General features: G+C 41.8%; 1 protein-coding gene across 1 annotated transcript in view; it reads right to left on the bottom strand.

Moving 5' to 3' along the window:
• The window catches only part of GGT5 (gamma-glutamyltransferase 5), a 143,708-nt gene that overhangs the window by 44,279 nt on the left and 71,602 nt on the right, over positions 1 to 27,827 (bottom strand). The window contains exons 5-7 of the mRNA XM_077293607.1: positions 21,212 to 21,369; positions 20,906 to 21,052; positions 12,147 to 12,286 (exon numbers count right to left, since the gene is read on the bottom strand). Of these exons, the coding sequence (XP_077149722.1) occupies positions 12,147 to 12,286; positions 20,906 to 21,052; positions 21,212 to 21,369 (445 nt within the window). The remainder of the gene's footprint in view (positions 1 to 12,146; positions 12,287 to 20,905; positions 21,053 to 21,211; positions 21,370 to 27,827) is intronic.

The following is a 27,827-nucleotide window of genomic DNA, read 5'->3' as shown; positions in this document are numbered from 1 at the left end:
GCAACGCAGGATCCCCTGCTGGCAATGAGAAGGCCCAATCTTGAGGGTCACCCCTGAGCAAGGAAATCACAATCCTAACCTGCTGAGCAGGGTCTCCAGCTGAACGAGACTTCAGGGACAAATAAAGCTTACAATTATTTCGGAAATTCTGGAAGCTAGCTCTATTCCCTGTGAAGAACTCCGGCAAAGGAATTCTCGGCTCAGATACTGGAGCATGTACCACAAAATCTTGTAAATTTTGTACTTTCGTGATGAGATTATTCAAACCCGCAGTTACACTCTGAAGATCCATTATTGTCAGGTGCACACAGAGCCATACAGAGATTAGGAGGAGAGAGAGAAAAAAGACTGCAGCAAGGCAAACTGGAGGGAAAAAAAAAAAAAAAAAAAATTCCAGCAGACTTCTTATAACTCTCCTTTCTCAACCTGGGTCTTTAACACTTTATAGGCCGGTCAAACTGTCATGATCTCTGCAGGCAGAGATCATAGCAAGCCTATAGAGGGACAAGCTCTCGGAAGATGGAACTATACTGACCATGAACTAAGCCTGCCGCGCAACTAGAAATAGCCAGGTAGCATTTCCTATTTATTGCTAGATGCCCAGCTCTGGCCTAAGACCTAAATAGCTAGCAGAGGGAAATATAAGACCTGGCTCACCTCTAGAGAAATATTCCAAAGAAGACAGTAGCCCCCCACATATAATGACGGTGAGTTCAGATGAAACAACAAACGCAGCAGGAAAATAGTCTTAGCAAATTTGAGGTCCACTTACTAGATAGCAGAAGACAGATAGTATACTTTCATGGTCAGCAGAAAAACACTAACAAAACACCATCCAGAGATTACCTTAAACTCTGGCATTAACTCATAACGCCAGAGTAGCAATCCCTGATCAACGAGAGCTTTCCAGACACAGTAACAAAACTTCAGCTGTGAACTGGAACAAATAGGCAAAACGAAACATGGACAAAAGTCCAACTTATCTAGTAGTTGTCAGAAGCAGGAACAAGCACTGAGAGGCATCAGATAACATTGTTGACCGGCAAGAAACCACCAGAGAAATGAGCTTAAATAGCGACACCCACTACTGATGGAACCAGGTGAAACAGGAAAGAGGATGACAAGTCCAATTCCACAAGCGGCCACCGGGGGAGCCCAGAATCCAAATTCACAACAAATTCCAGTTTGGTTTCATCAGACCATAGGACATTCTCCCAAAACTCCTCTGGATCATCCAAATGCTCTCTAGCAAACTTCAGACGGGCCCGGACATGTACTGGCTTAAGCAGTGGGACACGTCTGGCACTGCAGGATCTGAGTCCATGGTGGCGTAGTGTGTACTTATGGTAGGCCTTGTTACATTGGTCCCAGCTCTCTGCAGTTCATTCACTAGGTCCCCCCGCGTGGTTCTGGGATTTTTGCTCACCGTTCTTGTGATCATTCTGACCCCACGGGGTGGGATTTTGCGTGGAGCCCCAGATCGAGGGAGATTATCAGTGGTCTTGAATGTCTTCCATTTTCTAATTATTGCTCCCACTGTTGATTTCTTCACTCCAAGCTGGTTGGCTATTGCAGATTCAGTCTTCCCAGCCTGGTGCAGGGCTACAATTTTGTTTCTGGTGTCCTTTGACAGCTCTTTGGTCTTCACCATAGTGGAGTTTGGAGTCAGACTGTTTGAGGGTGTGCACAGGTGTCTTTTTATACTGATAACAAGTTTAAACAGGTGCCATTACTACAGGTAATGAGTGGAGGAAAGAGGAGACTCTTAAAGAAGAAGTTACAGGTCTGTGAGAGCCAGAAATCTTGATTGTTTGTTTCTGACCAAATACTTATTTTCCACCATAATATGCAAATAAAATGATAAAAAAACAGACAATGTGATTTTCTGGATTTTTATTTCTCAGTTTGTCTCCCATAGTTGAGGTCTACCTATGATGTAAATTACAGACGCCTCTCATCTTTTTAAGTGGTGGAACTTGCACTATTGCTGACTGACTAAATACTTTTTTGCCCCACTGTAGGTGTGTGTGTGTATGTCCAGGATTGGCATATGCACCGTCGCAGCTACAGCCACAAAATTTTGCAGTCACACGTCTGGACCCCTAGAGCGTCATAGGCTATGTTGTGAGGTGAAATTTTAACCCCGCGCTTTCCAATTCACCAAACAATTTTGCCCCTATCTACATAATGGGGAAAAAGTGAAAGGAAAAGTGTTGGAGGCAAATTGACAGCTGCCAGATGTGAACAAGGGGGACATAAAGAATGAGAGCGATGGCGCCAAAGAGTATATACCATACAGTTACTAAGGTGGGGCCCCGACGATACTCCCCGCACACGGGGATATGAACACACACAAAATGCGCCACACACTACCACGTGCTTGAACACATATATCACCCTCAGCACACATTTCACCACACATACACCAACCTCGCCACATAAAAGTCGAAACACAAAAGTCACAGCTCAAAACTAGCCATGCGCAAAACTCGCCACATACAAAACTAGGCTCACGCAAAACTCACCTCATGGAAAACTCGCCACACGTGCAAAACTCACCTCATGGAAAACTCGCCACACGCAAAACTTGCACACGCGGAAAAATTGCCACATGCACAAAAGTTGCAACACATGCAAAAGTTACCTCACACAAAAGTTGAACATACTCAAAACGCACCACACATAAAACTCGCCACGCACAAAACTCGCCATTCGCAAAACTTGCTGCACACAACTTGCTACACTAACCTGTCACGTGCAACTCGACACACAAAAAGTTGCTACACGCATGTCGCCACACAAAACTCATCTCACAAAAGTCGCTACATGCATGTCGCCACACGCAACTCAACACACACAACTTGACACATGAAACTCACCCTAAAACACACACAAGTCTGGTATTATCCTTCAAAAATAAAAATCTGATTAATAAGCAGACAAACTACAAGAGCAACAAATGTACCATATAGGAAATACGGCAGCTGTCAGTCACATGACCTGTCTATTATGTGCATGTGTGAGCTAATATATACTGCCAGGGGGGAGGGCTTCCTGTTGGCTGGGGATTTGTCAGGCTGCCAATTTAGTTTTCAAATACTGAGGTAAAAATACTGACCAAATAACGTGTGAACAAGGTCTAATACAGGAGGAGAGGACACACACATATATACTATATACAGGAGGAGATGACACACAGGTATATACTATAAACAGGAGGAGATGACTTTCAGGTATATACTATATACAGGAGGAGAAGACACACAGGCATATACTATATACAGGAGGAGATGACATACAGTTATATACTATATATAGGAGCAGATGACACACAGGCATATACTTTATACAGGAGGAGATGACACACAGGTATATACTATATACAGGAGGAGATGGCATACAGGTATATACTATATATAGGAGATGACACACAGGCATATACTATATACAGGAGGAGATGACATACAGGTATATACTATATACAGGAGCAGATGACACACAGGTATATACTATATACAGGGGAGATGACACACAGGTATATACTATTTACAGGAGGAGATGACTTACAGGTATATACTATATACAGGAGGAGATAACATACAGGTATATACTATATATAAGAGATGACATACAGGTATATACTTTAAATAGGAGATGACATACAGGTATATACTATATACAGGAGGAGATGACACACGTATATACTATATACAGGAGGAGATGACATACAGGTATATACTATATAAAAGAGGAGATGACACATAGGTATATAGAGGAGGAGATGACATACAGCAGGTATATACTATATACAGGGGAGATGACATACGGGTATATACTATATACAGGAGATGACATACAGGTATATACTATATATAGGAGGAGATGACATACAGGTATATACTTTATGCAGAAGAGATGACATACAGGTATATACTATATACAGGAGATGACACATAGGTATATACAATATACAGGAGGAGATGACATACAGCAGGTATATACTATTTACAGGGGAGATGACATAAAGGTATATACTATATACAGGGGAGATGACATACAGGTATATACTATATACAGGAGATGACATACAGGTGTATACTATATATAAGGGAGATGACAAACATGTATATACTGAGGGGAAAATGAGAAGTGTAAGGTGAAAATGAGAGATGTGAGGTGAAAATGAAAAGGTATGAGTGCAAAATGAGAGGAGTGAGGGAAAATAGTGGAGTGATTGGAAAATGACAGATGTGAGGTCGAAATGACAAGTATTAGGGGGGAATGAGAGGAGTGAAGGGGGAATGAGAGGTGTGTGAGGGAGAAAATGAGAGATGTGAGGGAGAAAATGAAAGATGTGAGGGGGAAAATGAGAGGCGTGATGGGAAAATAAGAGAAGTGAGGTGCTATAACTAACCACAGATATTTACTATGCCCAGGCAACGCCGGGCTCTTCAGCTAGTGATCTCTAAAAGTTAAAGATAATTTCCTTTGCATTTTAGGCAAATATATATACAGTTGTGTGAAAAAGTGTTTGCCCCTTCCTGATTTGCTATTCTTTTGAATGTTATTACACTTAAATGTTTCAGATAACCAAACAAATTTAAATATTAGACAAAGATAACACAAGTAGAGACAAAATGCAGTTTCTACATGAAGATCTTTATTATTAAGGGAAAAAGAGATCCAAACCTACTGGCCCTGTGTGAAAAAGTGATTGCCCCTTAGCAGCAACAACTGTAATCAAGTGTTTGCGATAACTGACGATGAATCATTTACAATGTTCTGGAAAAATTGTTGTAATTCAGCCACATTGGAAGGTTTCCGAGCAAGAACTGCCTTTTTAAATCCATGACAGAGCATCTCAATCGGATTAAGGTTAGGACTTTGACTATGCTACTCTAAAGTCTTAATTTTGTTTTTCTTAAGCCATTCAGAGGTTGACTTGCTGGTGTGTTTTGGAGCATTGTTCTGCTGTATAACGGAAGTGCGCTTCAGCTTGAGGTCACGAACAGATGGTCGCACATTATCCTTCAGGATTTTTTGGTAGACAGCAGAAATGATTGATCCATTTACCACAGCAAGTCTTCCAGGTCCTAAAGCAGCAAAACAGCCCCAGACCATCACACTACCACCACCATAATTTACTGTCAGTATGATGTTCCTTTTCTGAAATGATGTGTTACTTCTACACCAGCTGTAATGGTTCATACACCTTCCAAAAATTTCAACTTTTGTCTCGTCAGTCCACAAAGTATTCTCCCAAAAGTCTTGGGGATCATCAAGATGTTCTCTGGCAAAACTGAGATCAGTCTTTATGTTCTTATTGCTCAGCAGTGGTCTTTGTCTTGGAACTCTGCCATGCAGGCTATTTGTGCCCAGTCTCTTTCCTATGGTGTAGTCATGAACACTGACTTTAACTGAAGCAAGTGAGGCCTGCAGTTCTTTGGATGTTGTTGTGGGGTATTTTGTGACCTTTTGGATAAATAATCGCTGTGCTCTTGAGGTAATTTTGTTCATCTGATCATTCCTGGGAAGGTTCACCATTGTTCCATGTTTTTGCTATTTGTGATTATTGGCTCTCACTGTGGTTCGCTGGAGTCACAAAGCTTGAGAAATGGCTTTATAACCTTTTCCACACACATAGCTCTAAATTACTTTGTTTCTCAATTGTTCCAGAATTTCTGTAGCTCGCGGCATGGATTTCTACTTTACTTTGTCAGGCCGGTCCTATTTAAGTGATTTATTGATTGAGAACAGGTGTGGCAGTAATTAATCCTGCGTGTGGCTATGGAATTTGAAATTAGCTTCCCAAAGATGTGGTAGATCACATTTAATTTGAGTTTTAAGGTGGGGATGCAATCACTTTTTCACACAGTGCCCTGTAGGCATGGATTTCTTTTTCCCTTAATAATAAAGACTGTCATTTAAAAACTGCATTTTGGGTTTACTTGTGTTATCTTTGTCTAATATTTACATTTATTTGGTGATCTGAAACATTAACCCCTTTCCGACATCGGGCGTAATACTACGCCGATGTCGGACACTCGCTCTTTGATGTGGGCTCTGGTGGTGAGCCCACATCTTTTCCGGCACATGTCAGCTGTTTTAAACAGTTGACATATGCCACTAACAGCCGCGGGAGGAATCGGGATCCCCCAGCGGCTGTTAAACCATTAAATGTCGCTGTCAAACTCTGACAGCGGCATTTACCATGCGCTTCTGGGAAGTGCGCTGGAAATCCGCCCATCGGTGACCTCCGTCACGTGATCGCGGGTCACCGATGGGTTGTCATGACAGCCAGAAGTCTCCTGCAGACTTCTATTGTTGTCACTGCCGGATTGCTATGAGTGCCGCCCGGTGGTCGGCGCTCATAACAAGTGAGTAATGCTGCTACATACAGGCAATCTGATCATCGCCTGTATGTAGCAAAGCCGATCTGCTTATGACAGCTTCTAGTCTCCCATGAAGACTATTGAAGCATGCAAAAAGTAAAAAAAAAAAAAGTTTTTAAAAATATAAAAAAAATAAACATCCAAATCACCCCCTTTTCGCCCCATTCAAAATAAAACAATAAAAAATAAAACATACACATATTTTGTATTGCCAAGTTCAGAATCGCCCGATCTATCAATAAGAAAAAAGGATTAACCTGATCGCTAAACGGCGTAGCAAGAAAAAAGTCAAAACGACAGAATTACCTTTTTTTTGGTCGACACAAAAGTGCCTTAAAATGCAATAACGGACGATCAAAAGATTGTATCTGCGCCAAAATGTTATCATTAAAAATTTCAGCTTGGCATGCAAAAAATAAGCCCTCACTCAACCCGATATCACCAAAAAAAGGAGATGCTGCGGGTATCAGAAAATGTCGTAATTTTTTTTAACAAAGTTTGGAATTTTTTTCACCACTTAGATAAAAATGAACCTAGACATGTTTGGTGTCTATGAACTCGTAATGAGCTAGAGAATCATTATGGCAGGTCAGTTTTAGCATTTAATGTACATAGTTAAAAAGCAAAACAAAAAATCGACTGTGGGATTGCACTTTTTTTGAAATTTCACTGCACTTGGAATATTTTTCCCATTTTCCAGTAAACGATATGTTAAAACCAATGGTGTTCTTCAAAAGTAAAATTCGTCCCGCAAAAAACAAGGCCTCACATGGCCATATTGATTGAAAAGGGGTTAAAGTCTGACAAACATGCAAAAGAATAGGAAATCAGGAAGGCGGAAAACACTTTTTCACACAACTGAATATATTGTGAGGCAATGACTCGTGTCACAGGTAGGGGTTGCTATATGTTCTCCCCAGGTTGTGCATGGAGATGGATGAAGTCCATAGGTGTGCATGGCAGTCACGGATTTCTGGTCTGGGTTTTCCATGTGGCTGAAAGCCACAGGTTTTTTGGTTAGCACAGCAGCCTTGCAGCGCTGGAGTCCTGGGTTCTAATCCCACCTTGGACAACATCTGCAAAGAGTTTGTATGTTCTCCCCGTGTTTGCGTGGGTTTCCTCCGGGCACTCCGGTTTCCTCCCACATTCTAAAGACATACTGATAGGGAATTTAGATTGTGAGCCCCATCGGGGACAGCGATGATAATGTGTGCAAACTGTAAAGCACTGCGTAATATGTTAGCGCTATATAAAAATAAAGATTATTATTATTATTATTATTATTATTAAAAACCCTGCAGTAAGGGGTATGGGTGTCAGGTATCAGGTGCCACGTCAGTCAGTCAGGTTTGTGCTGTTGTGCAGAGCAGAGGCCTGCAAAGCGCTGGCTGTGTGTGAAGCAGCACAGGCCAGCGGAGCCAGCAGATATGGCATCTGAATAGCCTGGCACCCACAGCATACACAGCGATGCAAGTCATCCATGGTAACTGTTCTCTGATGTGGACAGTCCTGTTCCCGAAGGTGCCGGAGGTAGATGTCCTATGCCCGAAAGAGTTGGATGTGGTCTGTCCTGTGCCCGGAGATGTACCGGAGGTGGATGCCTGTGCCCAAAAGAGGACTGGCATGTGTAAAGATTGCAAACAGGTGGATATGGTGCCCGGCTACTATGTGGAGGATATCCTGGGCTGTGTACGGCTGTGTGAGTAAAGAGTCTGTGATACGGCGGTGCAGGACACCCACGGGAACTAGTCAGAGGAGGACTGGCGTATGTAGTGTCTGCAAAATGTGAAGCTGTGTTTGGAGACTGTAATATGGCGTGCGGTCGCCCCACGGATACTGGATAAGGAGAGGTCCGGCGTGTTTATGGACTGCAATCTAAAAGCCATATGATGTGTAGTGCTATGAAACGGGCACTGAGATGAGATGCAGCCGTGTGTATTGAACTTTGATGACATGTACTATAAAATGCTATGCACCTTTATGTGTGAAGTAACACATTAAAGAGACTTTTGTGTTTGAACTTTGCCTCTTCACTGCATACTGTGCTACCACAGCATTACAATATATTTTCATCTTTTACATTTTAGAAATGGGCCTATGCAAAATGTTGGCACCCTTGGCGATTTGTGTGCTCAGATAACTTTGACCAAGGTTTCAGACCTTAATTAGCCTGCCAGGGTTATGCCTTTTTCACCATCATTGTTAGAAAAGGCCAGGTGATGCAAATTTCTCAGCTTTATAAAAACCTAACCATGTGCAAAAAAATAGCAGCCATGAGTTCAGCTGCCTAGCACTCTAAAAATTGAAGTGGTCAAAATAAGGTCTGGAAGACCAAGCAAAATTTCAGTGAGAGCTGCGCATAGGATTTTTAGAGAGTCTAATATGAACCCCCACTTGACTGCAAAAGATCTTCATAAAGATTTAGGAGATTCTGAAGTTGTGGTACATTGTTCTGTTCAGAGACAACTACACAAATATGGTCTTCATGGAAGAGTCATCACGAGAAAAAACTCTCCTACACCCTCACCATAAAATTCATCATCAGAAGTATGCAAAAGAATGTCTAAGCAAGCCTGATGTATTTGGAAACAAGTTCTGTGGACCGATGAGGTTAAAATTGAACTCTTTGGCCACATTGATGAACGGTATGTGTGGAGAGAAAAGGGCACAGAATTTCAGGAAAAGAACATCTTGAAAAACATTAAGCTTGGGGGTGGATCAACCATGCTTTGAGGATGTGTTGCAGCCATTGGCACAGGGAACATTTCACAGGTAGAGGGAAGAATAGATTCAATGAAATTTCAACAAATTCTTGATGCAAAGAAGTGCAAAGCCCTTGTAATGGGGGTTTTCCATTCACTGCTATCCACCCCCCACACGGTGTCCACGATAATGACCACAGACACAGGTCTCGGGGATAACAGTTGCATTTACTTTCGCAGGGACAGGAAACTGATACGGAGTAAATGCTTCATAGCTCACAGGGTTAAACCACAGCAAATACAGTACAGAGTTAGATTTTGACATGGACTTGAGTCTTCGGAGCTTTAAGAACCTGCTCCTTTAGATGTAATGCTTGAAAGTTGTTATTAAGAGATTCAGAGTCTTTTGTAGCTTTATGCAGAAGATTTTACATAGCAAGAGTATTTCAGCAACCTGGAAGTCCTGGGGTAATTTCTAAGCTTATCAGGCCTACCAGAGGGTCTTGGAGAGAGGGAGCCTGCGCCCAGAGACAGCTTGTTTCAGACTGGGGTTTTCCCAGCTCTCCTGGTCTAGATGAGGCAGAAACTAGAATAGCCCCTCCTCTTGAAACCTCAGTTCTCATGTCAAAACTTTACATTGTGTATATTTCACCAGCAGATGGTGATGGAACACAACAAATGAGAAAATACCTGGAAAAATACATGGTCAAATGAAAGTACATGTCTTAATAACAGTAAAAGGGTAGCTAGAATGTAAGCTAGAATGTACAGGATTACTCACGGTCCAGGGGTATTAAAAGGGTCAGTCATAACCTGTACCAGGTCACTACGGAAGAATGGATGAAAATCCCTCACACAAGAATTGAAAGACACTTGTCTGGCTACAAAAAGCGTTTACAAGCTGTGATACTTTCAAAAGGACTTGCTACTAGGTACTAGCCATGCAAGGTGCCCAAAACTTTTGCATCAGTCCCTTTTCTTTTATGTAATTTTTAAAATATAAAAGAAAATGTGTCATCTTTAACTTTTTAGAGCTCATATCTTCAACTTGCTTAACTGTTCACAATAACAGTAATATTGACAAGGGGTACCCAAACTTTTACATTTCACTGTACAGTTGTGCTCAAAAGTTTACATACCCTGGACGATTTTTACGCATCGGTGTCCTTTGAAAAGCCGGCAATTCAAGTGCCGCATACAGTAAAATCACAGCTTGACAGGTTAGAATGGAATAGATATACAGTCGTGCTCAAAAGTTTACATACCCCTGCAGAATTTTTGCTTTCTTGGCCTTTTTTCAGAGAATATGAATAATAACACCAAAACTTTTTCTCCACTCATGGTTAGTGGTTGGGTGAAGCCATTTATTGTCAAACTGCTGTGTTTTCTCTTTTTAAATCATAATGACAACCCAAAACATCCAAATGACCCTGATCAAAAGTTCACATACCCTGGTTATTTTGGCCTGATAACATGCACAGACGTTGACACAAATGGGTTTGAATGGCTACTAAAGGTAATATCCTCACCTGTGACCTGTTGTCTTGTAATCAGTGTGTGTGTATAAAAGCTGAGTGAGTTTCTGGAATCCAGACAGACACTTGCATCTTTCATCCAGCCACTGATGTTTCTGGATTGTGAGTCATGGGGAAAGCAAAAGAATTGTCAATGGATCTATGAGAAAAGGTAGTTAAACTGTATAAAACAGGGAAGGGATACAAAAATATATCCACGGAATTGATAATGCCAGTCAGCAGCATTCAAACTGTGATTAACAAATGGAAAATCAGGTGTCTGTGAAAACAAAACCATGGTCAGGTAGACCAACAAAAATCTCGTCCACAACTGCCAGGAAAATTGGGATGCAAAGAAAACCCACAAACAACATCAGCTAAAATACAGGACTCTCTGAAAACTAGTGGTGTGGCTGATGCACAATAAGGAGGCACTTGAAGAAAAATGGTCTGCATGGTCGAGTCACCAGAAGAAAGCCATTACTGTGAAAATGCCACAAAGTATCTCGCCTACAATACGCTAAACAGCACAGTCAAGCCTCAAAACTTCTGGAACAAGGTAATTTGGAGTGATGAGACCAACATTTTACTTTTTGGCCACAACCATAAATGTTACATTTGGAGAGAGGTCAACAAGGCCTATGATGAAAGGAGCACCATTCCTACTGTAAAGTACGGAGGTGGATCGCTGCTGGTTTGGTGATGTGTGAGCTACAAAGGCACAGGAAACTTGGTCAAAGTTGAAGGAAAGATGAATGCAACACGTTATCACCAAATACTGGAAGCAAATTTGCACTCATCAGCCAAGAAGCTTCGTATGGGACATACTTGGACGTTCCAACATAACAATGATCCAAAACACAAAGCCAAATCAACCTGTCATTGGCTACATCAGAACAAAGTGAAGGTTCTGGAGTGGCCATCTCAGTCTGCTGACCTCAATATCATTGAGCCACTCTGGGGAGATCTCAAGCGCGCTGTTCATGCTAGACAGCCAAGGAATTTACAGGAACTGGAGGATTTTTGCCAAGAAGCATGGGCATCTTTACCCTCTGAGAAAATAAAAAACCTCATCCACAACTACCACAAAAGACTTCAAGCTGTCATTGATGTTAGAGGGGGCAATACACAGTATTAAGAAAAGGGGTATGTAAACTTTTGATCAAGGTAGTTTGGATGTTTTGGGTTGTCATGACTTAAAAAGAGAAAACACAGTAGTTTGATAATAAATGGCTTCACCCAACCACTAACCATGAGTGGAGAAAAAGTTTTGGTGTTATCATTCATATTCATTTAAAAAAAAAGGGCAAGAAAGCAAAAATTCTGCAGGGGTATGTAAACTTTTGAGCACAACTGTATATATTCCGATTTTTTAAATACATTTTTATTTTCATATACATAAGCAATACAAATATCATATAGGAAATATAGGATATACATATAGGAAAGCCCTAAGGTGTCCTAGTACAATGCACTGGCCTGTCATATTTGCAAAGTATTTTTCATCAGGTTTGCTCATATTTTATGCATAATCATACCTTTTGCATGTTGGCAGATGTCTCAGGATTTGTAAGTTTATCTCTGTGCCCGTTTGCAAATTTCCAGGCTTCTGCTATGCGATGGTAGGTTGTTATTTGGTCAGGTACTTTACTCATTGCACTCTGATCAAAATGATAGCCTAAAAAATTATGTCAGATTTTAGATATGAAATCTAAATTTTAGTTCACATATAACATAAAAATGCAAGGTTCCTACTCAGTTACATTCCTCAGTTACACAGTTATTCCTTTTATTTCAGCTATTCTGTAAAACAATCTTTACACATATTTTATAGTGTTTACATCTGCTTTTTATACTATACAGGTTCAGTTGTACGCTATGCTGCCGCATGTGGCCAAAAGCCAATCCTGCCTGCAGGGGCAGGAAGAGCACCATACTGTTAATTCCTCAGTGTTATTGTAAACTCCGGTGCTAATTCACCCAACCACATGTGTCAGCGCACTAAGCGACCATACCCTAAATTACCTGTTAGTTAGTTGCTATAATGCTGCATTATACACTCTTCCTTTCCGTTCTTCGTACATTGTTTTGTTTTATTACTTTACAAAGATATAATTTCAGTTGAATCATTTCCACCTTTTTTCTTACTAACAATTTTTTTTCGTAAGACAAGCTAATTCAATTGACGGAAAACATTACCAGGGAAACAGGCAGTCAGCAATCATGCTGGCAGCACGCATCCACCTCCAATCCTTTAGGTGCTTCATTTTCAAGAACACATTTTTTTTGTCTCTGTTTTCTACATGTAGAAAACGGACAGTACATGGACCCAATATTAATCTATGTTCTGGTTAACAGTGTGCGCTTGTGCTCTTATTACCAATATCTTGTTCCTTCCTCTCTATTTTTGTGTTGTGTGCTTATTATTATTATTTCATCCCTTCCCCTCCTTTTTTGTGTTGTGTGCTCATTACCAATATCTTGTTCCTTCCCCTCTATTTTTGTGTTGTGTGCTTATTACCATTACCCTTCCCCTCCATTTTTGTATTGTTTGCATATTACCATTTTCGTGTCCTTTTCACCCTTTTATGTGTTTGTGTTTTTGGTTGTCCTTTTATTTAGTCACAATTTTCATGCCTCTTACTTTTTTGTCCCTCGACTATATATTATTCTGGGGGTATGTTTCCTGTTGAGTAATTTTTAGTTATTTTTAGTATATGTAAATAGTAGGCAGCATCGGTCCATTATGCGGATGAGCAGACAGAGCCCATCTCCACCCTACAACATGCAACCAAGAAGTATAGAGACTTCATAGTTCTGAGTTGCCAAGAGGCAACTTGAATATACCCGTTAAAGAGATCACATTAATTCTCTGGGTAAGTAAAGGAAATTAATGGTGTTCTTTGGCCTTATCCAAGTCTGTGCACACTTTGAAGATTCTCCGGTGCATGTGCCGTGAGCTGGTGGGCATGTTACCACAAGTATGCGATTTGCATATTTCTGGCCACATTCTGACTAGACATTTTTGGCCTCACTCAATACACTTGTATTGAGCAAGGCCGCACACGTCTAGTCAGCACATGACCGCATGTACAGTACAGACCAAAAGTTTGGACACACCTTCTCATTTAAAGATTTTTCTGTATTTTCATGACTATGAAAATTGTACATTTACACTGAAGGCATCAAAATTATGATTTAACACATGTGGAATTATATACTTAACAAAAAAGTGTGAAACACCTGAAATTATGTCTTATATTCTAGGTTCTTCTAAGTAGCCACCTTTTGCTTTGATGACTGCTTTGCACACTCTTGGCTTTCTCTTGATGAGCTTCAAGAGGTAGTCACCGGGAATTGTTTTCAATTCACAGGTGTGCCCTGTCAGGTTTAAAAAGTGGGATTTCTTGCCTTATAAATGGGGTTGGGACCATCAGTTGTGTTGTGCAGAAGTCTGGTGGATACACAGCCAGCTGACAGTCCTACTGAATAGACTGTTAGAATTTGTATTATGGCAAGAAAAAAGCAGCTAAGTAAAGAATAACGAGTGGCCATCATTACTTTAAGAAATGAAGGTCAGTCAGTCTGAAAAATTGGGAAAACTTTGAAAGTGGCCCCAAGTGCAGTGGCAAAAGCCATCAAGTGCTACAACGAAACTGGCTCAATGAGGACCGCCCCAGGAAGGGAAGACCAAGAGTCACCTCTGCTTCTGAGGATAAGTTTATCCGAGTCACCAGCCTCAGAAATCGCAGATTAACAGCAGCTCAGATTAGAGACCAGGTCAATGCCACACAGAGTTCTAGCAGCAGACACATCTCTACAACAACTGTTAAGAGGAGACTTTGTGCAGCAGGCCTTCATGGTAAAATAGTTGCTAGGAAACCACTGCTAAGGACAGGCAACAAGCAGAAGAGACTTGTTTGGGCTAAAGAACACAAGGAATGGACATTAGACCAGTGGAAATCTGTGCTTTGGTCTGATGAGTCCAAATTTGAGATCTTTGGTTCCAACCACCGTGTCTTTGTGCGACGCAGAAAAGGTGAACGGATGGACTCTACATGCCTGGTTCCCACCGTGAAGCACGGAGGAGGAGGTGTGATGGTGTGGGGGTGCTGTGCTGGTGACACTGTTGGGGATTTATTCAAAATTGAAGGTATACTGAACCAGCATGGCTACCACAGCATCTTGCAGCGGCATGCTATTCCATCCGGTTTGCGCTTAGTTGGACCATCAATTATTTTTCAACAAGATAATGACCCCAAACACACCTCCAGGCTGTGTAAGGGCTATTTGACCAAGAGGGAGAGTGATGGGGTGCTATGCCAAGTGCTAAGCATCCCTGGGAACTCCTTCAAGATTGTTGGAAGACCATTCCCGGTGACTACCTCTTCAAGCTCATCAAGAGAATGTCAAGAGTGTGCAAAGCAGTCATCAAAGCAAAAAGGTGGCTACGTTGAAGAACCTAGAATATAAGACATAATTTCAGTTGTTTCACACTTTTTTGTTAAGTATATAATTCCATATGTGTTATTTCATAGTTTTGATGCCTTCAGTGTGAATGTACAATTTTCATAGTCATGAAAATACAGAAAAATCTTTAAATGAGAAGGTGTGTCCAAACTTTTGGTCTGTACTGTATGCAAATCACAAACTTGTGGTCCCGCTCCCTCTAGCTCCCAGCATCGGCACCAGAGAATACTCACAGCATGCAGTGCAAACGATGTGAGGATTCACAAGTCTGCAATCACATAGCCTAACCCTGGCCAACCATTTTAAGAGGATATTGAACAATATGTGTTCCTGTTAGGCATTGATGGAGACATTTAAAGCGCAAATAAAACATCTGGGACAAAGAGTTGAGGGTGTGGACAAAGATCCCCAAACTGTCTTTGCCTGCTTACATGTGCAGCAGCAGACAGTGTTCCAGGAACATTCTGAACATTCATGGTCTCCCAAGTTACAAAGATTTTTACATCTGGAGCCTGTTGTGCTGTCACTGTTTGCCTCATTGCCTGGAATTCACAACCTACTTCAGTCTAACTCAATATGATTTACAGGACACCTTGGACCATGTTTAGGTCACGTAAACCTAATGTTCTTGTGACATTGTATGCAGAGTACACTTCTTTAAAGTAATAGAAACCAATAAAGAGGTTGTCCACTTCTCAGACAACCTCTATTCAATCCCTATTTTTCCCTCTAACAAAATAATAATGTTTAAACTCACCTCCAGTGCCAGCGCCATTCCAGTGGTGTCAGCACTGGCTATCTTGGGGATTGTGTGACACTGTCACACCTGCTGTATCTTAGTTGTGGAATGATTGTCCTGAGCTCTAAGAGCAAATGTCTATATAACAGTGAGGAAGATTAAGGATTCTATACTTAAAAAGTAACTTATATAATTTATCAATTTTTGTAGCACACTTCATTATCTTATTTTGTCTTCTTCTCTCCCAGACGCTATGCTGCATACTAATTCAATGTCCAGGTCAAGCTCCTTTAAAAACTCCTTTGAACTGCTGCTTAGCAAAAGGCTGCCGTCACACTAGCAGTATTTGGTCAGTATTTTACCTCAGTATTTGTAAGCCAAAACCAGGAGTGGGTGATAAATGCAGAAGTGGTGCATATGTTTCTGTTATACTTTTCCTCTATTTGTTCCACTCCTGGTTTTGGCTTACAAATACTGATGTAAAATACTGACCAAATACTGCTAGTGTGATGGCAGCCAAATTCATACACTGCATTCAAATAATCTGTTGCATGACTTTCCCTTTCATATTAGTGGGGGGTATAGAAAGGAAAAGAACTTTGACTGTTCGAAATGAGTGTGAGATCATGCTGAGCAGCAGATGAAAAGAGCTTGAACTGGGAACAGAAACAGCGCTGCACCATAGTGTTTGGGAGGGAAGGAGCCAAATGGGCTAATGAAGTATATTACAAAAATTCATAACTTTGCAAAGACTGATCAATAATTATATATAAAAAGTTAGTTACTTTTTAAAGCAAACCTGTCATCAGGATTTTGCTAAGTAAACTACAAGCATTGTCAGTTTGGCGCTGTTATACTGATTAAAATAATACCTAAGTTGAAGAAATCCGTCTTATGGTTCTTGTTTAATCTTTATTTTCAGTTAATGAGATTCTCGTGCTGCGGGGAGGGCCTGTGAGTTGGTGCTCTGTCTTCATCTTAATCCTTGTGGTTTTAAACAGGTCATTGAGCCTTCTGTGACCTGCATCCTATTTTAAGTACTGCTCTTGTGGACTAATGAAGAGGCCACTATACAGCTTGGGGACTAATGCAGGGGCCATTATATACCTTGGGGACTAATGCAGGGGCCATTATACAGATTGGGGACTAATGCAGGGGCCATTATACAGATTGGGGACTAATGCAGGTACCATTATATAGTTTGTGGACTAATGCAGTGGCCATTATACAGCTTGTGGACCATTGCAGGGGCCATTATACAGATTGCAGACTAACACGGGGGCTATAATACAGCCTGAGGACTAATGCAGGGCTAATTATACAGTGTGGGAGCTAATGTGGGGGACATTATACAGCTTATGAATTAATGCAAGGGCTATTACACAGTGTGGGAGCTAATGTGGGGGCCATTATACAGCTTGGAAAGTAATGTGGGGCCTTTATACAGTTTGGGAGCTAATATGGGGGGCATTATACAGTTTAGGGGTCATTATAAAATCTGATGGCTAGTGTGGGGGTAATAACACTGTGTTTTGGAAGAGCATTGGGGCATCGTACTATGTGTAGGTTGAGCTGTGGGCCCATAATACTGTGTGTAGTGGAGCTGTAGGCCCATTATACTGTGTATAGGTGAGCTGTGGGCCCACCATACCATGTATAGCAGAGCTTTGGGCCCTCCATACTGTGTATAGGGAAGTTGTGGGTTCATTATACTGTGTAGAGGGCAGTTGTGTTTATAGAGGAGCTGTGGGTGCATTATACTGTGCATAGATGAGCTGTTGGCTCACCATACTGTGTATAGGGGAGCTTTGGGCTCATCATAGTGTACATATAGAAGCTGTATGTTGGGGCCTCAGGGGACATTATTAGATGTTAAGTGCACATTTAAGAAACATTATTGCTATAGTGGCACTTAAGAGTACTGTGGCAGTCAAACGTGCACAAGAGCACTAATAATTTCTAGGGGCAAAATGTGGACACTGTTTTTTAGGGAATTTGCAGAGGGCATTAATATATTCTAGGAAGCAATTTTACCATCTAGAGGGCACAAAGTAGGCATTATTATTACGAGAAGGGCATAATGGTGGGCATTATTATGTGAGGCAGTAAGAGGAGCTATTGTTTCTAATATACAATTAGTGATGAGCGAATATGCTCGTTACTCGAGAGTTTTCATCGCCGCAGCTGAATGATTTACATCTGTTAGCCAGCATAAGTACATGTGGGGGTTGCCTGGTTGCTAGGGAATCCCCACATGTAATCAAGCTGGCTAACAGATATAAATCATTCAGCTGCGGTGATGAAAACTAAATCTCCGAGCACTAAAAAATACTTGGAGGACACCCGAGCATGCTCGGGAAATCTCGAGTAACGAGTATATTCGCTCATCACTATATACTATGTATGAAGAAACTACTTGTAGGAAACACTACTTGTAGGAAACACAAGTTTAGAGGATACATTTTATAATACCTGGCAGTCCTGTATATATTTTTGCTTTCTTGACCTTTTTTCAGGGAATATGAATGATAACACCAAAACTTTTTTTCCACTCATGGTTAGTGGTTGGGTGAAGCCATTTATTGTCAAACTACTGTGTTTTCTCTTTTTAAATCATATTGACAGCCCAAAACATCCAAATGACCTTGATCAAGTTTATATACCCTGGTGATTTTGGCCTGATAACATGCACAGAAGTTGGCACATATGGGTTTGAATGGCTACTAATGGTAACATCCTCACCTGTAACCCGTTTCCTTGTAATCAATGTGTGTGCATAAAAGCTGAGTGAGTTTCTGGGATCCAGACAGACTCTTGCATCTTTCATCCAGCCACTGACGTTTCTGGATTGTGAGTCATGGGGAAAGCAAAAGAACTGTCAATGGACCTACAGGAAAAGGTAGTCGAACTGTAAAAAACAGAAAAGGGAAACAAAATGATATCCAAGGAATTGATAATGCCAGTCAGCAGCGTTCAAACTGTGATTAACAAATGGAAAATCAGGGGCTCTGTAAAACCAAAACTATGGTCAGGTAGACCAACAAAAATGTCATTCACAACTGACAGGAAAATTGTTCGAGATGCAAAGAAAAACCCACAAATAACATCAGCTGAAATACTGGATTCTCTGGAAACTAGCTGTGTGCCTATTTTAAGATGCACAATAAGGAGGCACTTGAAGAAAAATGGGCTGTATGGTTGAGTCACCACAAGAAAGCCATTAATGCCACAAAGTATCTCACCTACAATATGCTAAACAGCACAGAGACAAGCCTCAAAACTTCTGGAACAAGGTAATTTGGAGTGATGAGACTAAAATTTTACTTTTTGGCCACAACCATAAATGTTACATTTGGAGAGAGGTCAACATGGCATATGATGAAAGGAACACCATTCCTACTGTAAAGCACAAAGGTGGATCGCTGATGTTTGGGGGATGTGTGAGCTACAAAGGCACAGGAAACTTGGTCAAAGTTGAAGGAAAGATGAATGCAGCACGTTATCAGGAAATGCTGGAGGCAAATTTGCACTCATCAGCTCGGAAGCTGCGCATGGGATGTACTTGGATGTTACAACTTGACAACGATCCAAAACACAAGGCCAAGTCGACCTGTCATTGGCTACAGCACAACAAAGTGAAGGTTCTGGAGTGGCCATCTCAGTCTCCTGACTTCAATATCATTGAGCCATTCTGGGGAGATCTCAAGCGTGCACTTCATGCTAGACAGCCCAAGAATTTACAGGAACTGGAGGCTTTTTGCCAAGAAAAGTGGGCAGCTTTACCATCTGAGAAAATAAAGAACCTCATCCACAACTACCGCAAAAGACTTCAAACTGTCATTGATGTTAGAGGGGGCAATACATGGTATTAAGAAATGGGGTATGTGAACTTTTGAGTAGGGTCACTGGGATGTTTTGTGTTGTCAGAGAAAGCACAGTAGTTTGACAATAAATGGCTTCACCCAACCACTAACCATGAGTGGAGAAAAAGTTTTGGTGTTATCATTAATATTCTCTGAAAAAAGGCCAGGAAAGAAAAAATTCTGCCGGGGTATGTAAACTTTTGAGCACAACTGTATTCTAGGGAATATTAATGTAGTTATAGAGATCTTCCCCACTATCTTATGCCGAATATCCCAGTATTTTTTTTATTTAAAGATTATTTTATGCCCTTAGTCTTCACCATAAAATGAAAAACAGAGATCCCCAAAACTGCCCGAAATGCTTATCAAATACAAAATCAGGTATTCAGCCGTTCTGTGAAAAAATGGTCACAGGTCATTTAATTTATTAATAAGACTGCAGAGATGCAATTATCAGTTAATCCCTCATTTTGCACTTTGGGGGGGGGGGGAAATCAAGTCAAATGGAAATGGAAATGATTGTCATTATGTGGAGTTATAAAGGGCTCTATATTACTATATTAAGCCTGTAGGACCAGAAAGTGTGGTTGGACTACCTGACAGCATGTATACTAGTCCTATAGTGACAATCTACAGCTGATAAAACAATTTATAAAAACTATTCTACATAAACAAATAAGTGATACATCACCGGAATCCACATCTCCGTCTATCTCTGGTTCTATATCATGCTTCTCTCAGATGGAGTAGCAAAAACCCGGTGATAGATTCCCTTTAACAAGATGGATATATTCATAAAGATTTTTGACTTGTGGGTTTCTATGGTCAGTCTGAAAATTTGAAGATTTTTTATTTTCTATTTCTTTCTCCGATTTGGATATGAGGGACTATGTTGGGAACTTATTAAATTTCTGTTTATCTGATGGTATTATGAACAGTGTTGTATTGTATTTTTTTATGTGAAAAACAAAGTAAAAACCTATGTTGGCTAAAGAATAGATGATTCTTTCAAAAATATGGCGATATAACAAATTTAAGTACAATATGTATGGCAACCTCTAGAATCGATGTCCCACTGCTATAACATTTTAACTAATCTGGATATGTAAATATTCCCTTTAACAAATACAGTTTTAAATTTCAAAACAACAAAAAAAATTATATTTACATTTTTAGGCTCTTGCTACTATTCCATCTCAAGAAACTTGTAATTTTGTGATCTTACCTTCAAGGACATTTAGGATGAAACTGAGAACACCACCTCCTGCCGGTGCTGGTGGTGTATACAACTTGTAGTCTTTTAGAGTTACATTTAATGGTCTTACAATTTGCACCTTGTAATTTCGGAAGTCTTCCAGTGTAAGACTGCTCCCTAATGCCAGAATGAGATCAGGTAAAGAACATTTTGATAATTAGTTAACAAGAAAAGGCGCTGCAGAATAATAAGAAACTGGAAAATGTATCATATTAGCGAGAAATGTAAGCAACAGTTAATTGTTTAACACTAGGGTTTTGGTTTTTTTTAGCTCACCTTGATGTTGGAGATCTTCTACCATTTTCTTTGCTATGAAACCACTGTAAAAGCTGTCAGCGCCCTCATCTGCTAACGTCTGGAGGGTTTGTGCCAGTTGGGTAAAGTTTACAGAATCTCCAGCATTTATTACTCCTGTGTCTTTGCAAAGCAGCTGACTAACAGATAAAAATATACAGACCATCAATAAATTGCATATGGTGTGTGTGTGTGTGTGTGTGTGTGTGTGTGTGTGTGTGTGTGTGTGTGTGTGTGTGTGTGTGTGTGTGTGTGTATTGTGGTGCAGTGACCAATGTTACAGCCAGGGGGCGCTGTCTGTGCACTTCAAGATGCACTTGGAAGCATAATTGTGATGAAACAGTGACTGGCAGTGTTGTGAATGGCCGGTATGTATCGCAGAGGTGGGTGGCCCTGTGATGGAAGCCTGGGTATGTTTTGCTCAAGCAGATCTACTGCTGAGGGTTTTGTTTACATTGGGAAGGCTTCCAGGTGATTGGAGAGATGGGTGGGTCCAGTCACCTACAAACCCACCCAAAGAGGTGTGTCTGAACACCTAAGATGGTTTTGTGTTTAAGGACCTGTGGTGATGTCACGCTCACCTGACTGGCCATGTGACAGGTACCTGGGTGTGGTTACACCTATGTAAAGGAGGTGTGTGTAGCACATGGTGTGAGTGTTTTGGGAGTCTGTCAGGGTGGACACACTTCCATGTGTCCTGGCTGGACACTGCAGAGTGGCCTGTCTGCTGTAGGTCCTGGATGGTCAGTGTTGGAGGCTCCTGGGAGTGGAGTCATCCTGAAAGCACCTAGAGACCGTAGACCTGGACGGTCAGTGTTGGAGGCTCCTGGGAGTGGAGTCATCCTGGAAGCACCTAGAGACCGTAGACCTGGACGGTCAGTGTTGGAGGCTCCTGGGAGTGGAGTCGTCCTGGAAGCACCTAGAGACCGTAGACCTGGACGGTCAGTGTTGGAGGCTCCTGGGAGTAGAGTCGTCCTGGAAGCACCTAGAGACCATAGACCTGGACGGTCAGTGTTGGAGGCTCCTGGGAGTGGAGTCGTCCTGGAAGCACCTGGAGACCATAGACCTGGACGGTCTGTGTTGAGGACCTGGGACTGACGTGAAGTCAGCATGAGGAGTGGAACTCCTGAAAGGTAACCCCGGACAAGGGGATTGTAATATATGGCAGAGAAGTTTATCTGCTGCATGAACAGACTGGTGGTCGTGATAAGTTCATGGACAAAATGAAATAGACTGTTTGTCATGTGGTTTATGAAGTTTAATAAACCAGATTTGACCAGATTTGTGTGAGGTACCGTGCCTGAGTGCTTGAATCCTATGCCAAGCGAGTGTCCCCCAACACACTCAGGTAGCGTATCACCACAATATATATATATTACAGTACAGACCAAAAGTTTGGACACGCATTCTCATTTAAAGATTTTTCTGTATTTTCATGACTATGCAAATTGTACATTCACACTGAAGGCATCAAAACTATGAATTAACACATGTGGAATTATATACTTAACAAAAAAGTGTGAAACAACTGAAATTATGTCTTATATTCTAGGTTCTTCAAAGTAGCCACCTTTTGCTTTGATGACTGCTTTGCACATTCTTATACAGGAAAGAAATATATCTTGGTACCGTGTTAGCCAGTAGATAGAAAAATATTTAGAATTGAGAGTCCTCAGTGGTTGATACCTTTTAATGGCTAACTGAAAGCCATTCAGTTAGCCATTAAAAGGTATCAACCACTGAGGACTCTCAATTCTAAATATTTTGCACATTCTTGGCATTCTCTTGATGAGCTTCAAGAGGTAGTCACCGGGAATGGTTTTCAATTCACAGGTGTGCCCTGTCAGGTTTAATAAGTGGGATTTCTTGCCTTATAAATGGGGTTGGGACCATCAGTTGTGTTGTGCAGAAGTCTGGTGGATACACAGCTGATAGTCCTACTGAATAGACTGTTAGAATTTGTACTATGGAAAAAAAAAAGCAGCTAAGTATAGAAAAACGAGTGGCCATCATTACGTTAAGAAATGAAGGTCAGTCCGAAAAAATTGGGAAAACTTTGAAAGTGGCCCCAAGTGCAGTGGCAAAAACCATCAAGCGCTACAAAGAAACTGGCTCACATGAGGACCGCCCCAGGAAAGGAAGACTAAGAGTCACCTCTGCTTCTGAGGATAAGTTTATCCGAGTCACCAGCCTCAGAAATCGCAGGTTAACAGCAGCTCAGATTAGAGACCAGGTCAATGCCACACAGACACATCTCTACAACAACTGTTAAGAGGAGACTTTGTGCAGCAGGCCTTCATGGTAAAATAGCTGCTAGGAAACCACTGCTAAGGACAGGCAACAAGCAGAAGAGACTTGTTTGGGCTAAAGAACACAAGGAATGGACATTAGACCAGTGGAAATCTGTGCTTTGGTCTGATGAGTCCAAACTTGAGATCTTTGGTTCCAATCACTTTGTCTTTGTGCGATGCAGAAAAGGTGAACGGATGAACTCTACATGCCTGCTTCCCACCATGAAGCATGGAGGAGGAGGTGTGATGGTGTGGGGGTGCTTTGCTGGTGACACTGTTGGGGATTTATTCAAAATTGAAGGCATACTGAACCAGCATGGCTACCACAGCATCTTGCAGCGGCATGCTATTCCATCCGGTTTGCTTTTAGTTGGACCATCAATTATTTTTCAACAAGATAATGACCCCAAACACACCTCCAGGCTGTGTAAGGGCTATTTGACCAAGAAGGAGAGTGATGGGGTGCTATGCCAGATGACCTGTCCTCCACAGTCACCAGACCTGAACCCAATCGAGATGGTTTGGGGTGAGCTGGACCGCAGAGTGAAGGCAAAAGGGCCAACAAGTGCTAAGCATCTCTGGCAACTCCTTCAAGATTGTTGGAAGACCATTCCCGGTGACTACCTCTTGAAGCTCATCAACAGAATGCCAAGAGTGTGCAAAGCAGTCATCAAAGCAAAAGGTGGCTACTTTGAAGAACCTAGAATATAAGACATAATTTCAGTTTTCACACTTTTTCGTTAAGTATATAATTCCACATGTGTTAATTCATAGTTTTGATGCCTTCAGTGTGAATGCACAGTTTTCATAGTCATGAAAATACAGAAAAATCTTTAAATGAGAATGTGTGTCCAAACTTTTGGTCTGTACTGTATATATATATATATATATACAGTGATACAGTGGGGCAAAAAAGTATTTAGTCATTCAGCAATAGTGCAAGTTCCACCACTTAAAAAGATGAGAGGCGTCTGTAATTTACATCATAGGTAGACAACTATGGGAGACAAACTGAGAAAAAAAAATCCAGAAAATCACATTGTCTGTTTTTTTATCATTTTATTTGCATATTATGGTGGAAAATAAGTATTTGGTCAGAAACAAAATTTCATCTCAATACTTTGTAAAATATCCTTTGTTGGCAATGACAGAGGTCAAACGTTTTCTGTAAGTCTTCACAAGGTTGCCACACACTGTTGTTGGTATGTTGGCCCATTCCTCCATGCAGATCTCCTCTAGAGCAGTGATGTTTTTGGCTTTTCGCTTGGCAACACGGACTTTCAACTCCCTCCAAAGGTTTTCTATAGAGTTGAGATCTGGAGACTGGCTAGGCCACTCCAGGACCTTGAAATGCTTCTTACGAAGCCACTCCTTCGTTGCCCTGGCGGTGTGCTTTGGATCATTGTCATGTTGAAAGACCCAGCCACGTTTCATCTTCAATGCCCTTGCTGATGGAAGGAGGTTTGCACTCAAAATCTCACGATACATGGCCCCATTCATTCTTTCATGTACCCGGATCAGTCGTCCTGGCCCCTTTGCAGAGAAACAGCCCCAAAGCATGATGTTTCCACCACCATGCTTTACAGTAGGTATGGTGTTTGATGGATGCAACTCAGTATTCTTTTTCCTCTAAACACGACAAGTTGTGCTTCTACCAAACAGTTCCAGTTTGGTTTCATCAGACCATAGCACATTCTCCCAAAACTCCTCTGGATCATCCAAATGCTCTCTAGCAAACTTCAGATGGGCCCGGACATGTACTGGCTTAAGCAGTGGGACACGTCTGGCACTGCAGGATCTGAGTCCATGGTGGCGTAGTGTGTTACTTATGGTAGGCCTTGTTACATTGGTCCCAGCTCTCTGCAGTTCATTCACTAGGTCCCCCCGCGTGGTTCTGGGATTTTTGCTCACTCTTGTGATCATTCTGACCCCACGGGGTGGGATTTTGCGTGGAGCCCCAGATCGAGGGAGATTATCAGTGGTCTTGAATGTCTTCCATTTTCTAATTATTGCTCCCACTGTTGATTTCTTCACTCCAAGCTGGTTGGCTATTGCAGATTCAGTCTTCCCAGCCTGGTGCAGGGCTACAATTTTGTTTCTGGTGTCCTTTGACAGCTCTTTGGTCTTCACCATAGTGGAGTTTGGAGTCAGACTGTTTGAGGGTGTGCACAGGTGTCTTTTTATACTGATAACAAGTTTAAACAGGTGCCATTACTACAGGTAATGAGTGGAGGAAAGAGGAGACTCTTAAAGAAGAAGTTACAGGTCTGTGAGAGCCAGAAATCTTGATTGTTTGTTTCTGACCAAATACTTATTTTCCACCATAATATGCAAATAAAATGATAAAAAAACAGACAATGTGATTTTCTGGATTTTTTTTTCTCAGTTTGTCTCCCATAGTTGAGGTCTACCTATGATGTAAATTACAGATGCCTCTCATCTTTTTAAGTGGTGGAAGTTGCACTATTGCTGAATGACTAAATACTTTTTTGCCCCACTGTATATATATATATATATATATATATATATATATATATATATATATATATTGTAACAAAATCACTGGTAAAGTACTGGAGGGGAGAAATATGTCACTATGCTTAATGGCATCAGTGATATTAAAGGGAACCTGTCACCCCCAAAATCGAGGGTGAGCTAAGCCCACCAGCATCAGGGGCTTATCTACAGCATTCTGGAATGCTGTAGATAAGCCCCCGATGTATCCTAAAAGATAAGAAAAAGAGGTTAGATTATACTCACCCAGGGGCAGTCCCGGTCCGGTCCGATGGGTGTCATGGTCCGGTCCGGTCCGGCGCCTTCCATCTTCATCAGATGACGTCCTCTTCTGGTCTTCACGCTGCAGCTCCGGCGCAGGCGTACTTTGTCTGCCCTGTTGAGGGCAGAGCAAAGTACTGCAGTGCACAGGCGCCGGGCCTCTCTGACCTTTCCCGGCGCCTGCGCACTGCAGTACTTTGCTCTGCCCTCAACAGGGCAGACAAAGTACGCCTGCGCTGGAGCCGCAGCATGAAGACCAGAAGAGGACGTCATCCTATGAAGATGGGAGGCCCAGGACCGGACCATGACGCCCACAGGATCGGACCGCCCGCCAAGGTGAGTATAATATAACCTCTTTTTCTCATCTTTTAGGATACATCGTGGGCTTATCTACAGCATTACAGAATGCTGTAGATAAGCCCTGATGCCGGTGGGCTTAGCTCACCCTCGATTTTGGGGGTGACATGTTCCCTTTAAGCCAGAGTATTTTCCTCCAGCACACTAAAGTGTTCTGAAGCTTAAATGAAAGTTGCATAAATGGGCTGGTTTTATGTGGACATTCATAGAGCAGGTGGGAGAATGTTCACCTTATCTCCACCTGCAGAGTCGACACCACCATACCCTGACAGGACCTGTGTGTTGTCACAATCATGTGATTAGTCACATGATGGAGGAGTCACAGGGTCTAAGTACTTGGTTTCCAAAGGCAGCATTGTTCAGTGGGCCTGGACAGTAAGCACTCCAGGAAAGTGTTCATGCATGTGTTAAGGAAGGAAAGGTATCCAGCAACAGATCCATAGGTGAAAAATTATTTAAAAACAAAAATCTTTAATGTATAACATGGTTAAAGTTATGGCATAAAACCATTGATTTAGATAAAAGGCAAATAACACAGGAAACTCAGGGCCTTACGCGTTTCAAACCAACTGATTCTTAAGGTACTGTCACATTAAGCGACGCTGCAGCGATATAGACAACGATGCCGATCGCTGCAGCGTCGCTGTTTCGTCGTTGTGTGGTCGCTGGAGAGCTGTCACACAGACAGCTCTCCAGCGACCAACGATGCCGAAGTCCCCGGGTAACCAGGGTAAACATCGGGTTACTAAGCGCAGGGCTGCGCTTAGTCACCCGATGTTTACCCTGGTTACCAGTGTAAATGTAAAAAAAACCAAACACTACATACTTACATTCCGGTGTCTGCCGCATCCCCCGGCGTCCGCTTCCCTGCACTGTGTAAGCGCCGGCCGTAAAGCTTTGCTTTGCTTTACGGCCGGCACTGACACATTCAGTGCAGGAAGCTCTGAGCAGCAGCGCGGACGCCAGGGGACGTGACAGACATCAGAAGGTGAGTATGTAGTGTTTGTTTTTTTTTACTTTTACAATGGTAACCAGGGTAAATATCGGGTTACTAAGCGCGGCCCTGCGCTTAGTAACCCGATGTTTACCCTGGTTACCAATGAAGACATCGCTGGATCGGTGTCACACACACCGATCCAGCGATGTGAGCGGGTGATCCAGCGACGAAATAAGGT

The sequence above is a fragment of the Ranitomeya variabilis genome, chromosome 1 (assembly GCF_051348905.1).
Source record: "Ranitomeya variabilis isolate aRanVar5 chromosome 1, aRanVar5.hap1, whole genome shotgun sequence".
Lineage (NCBI taxonomy): Eukaryota > Metazoa > Chordata > Amphibia > Anura > Dendrobatidae > Ranitomeya > Ranitomeya variabilis.
This window is presented reverse-complemented; position numbering and strand designations above follow the sequence as displayed.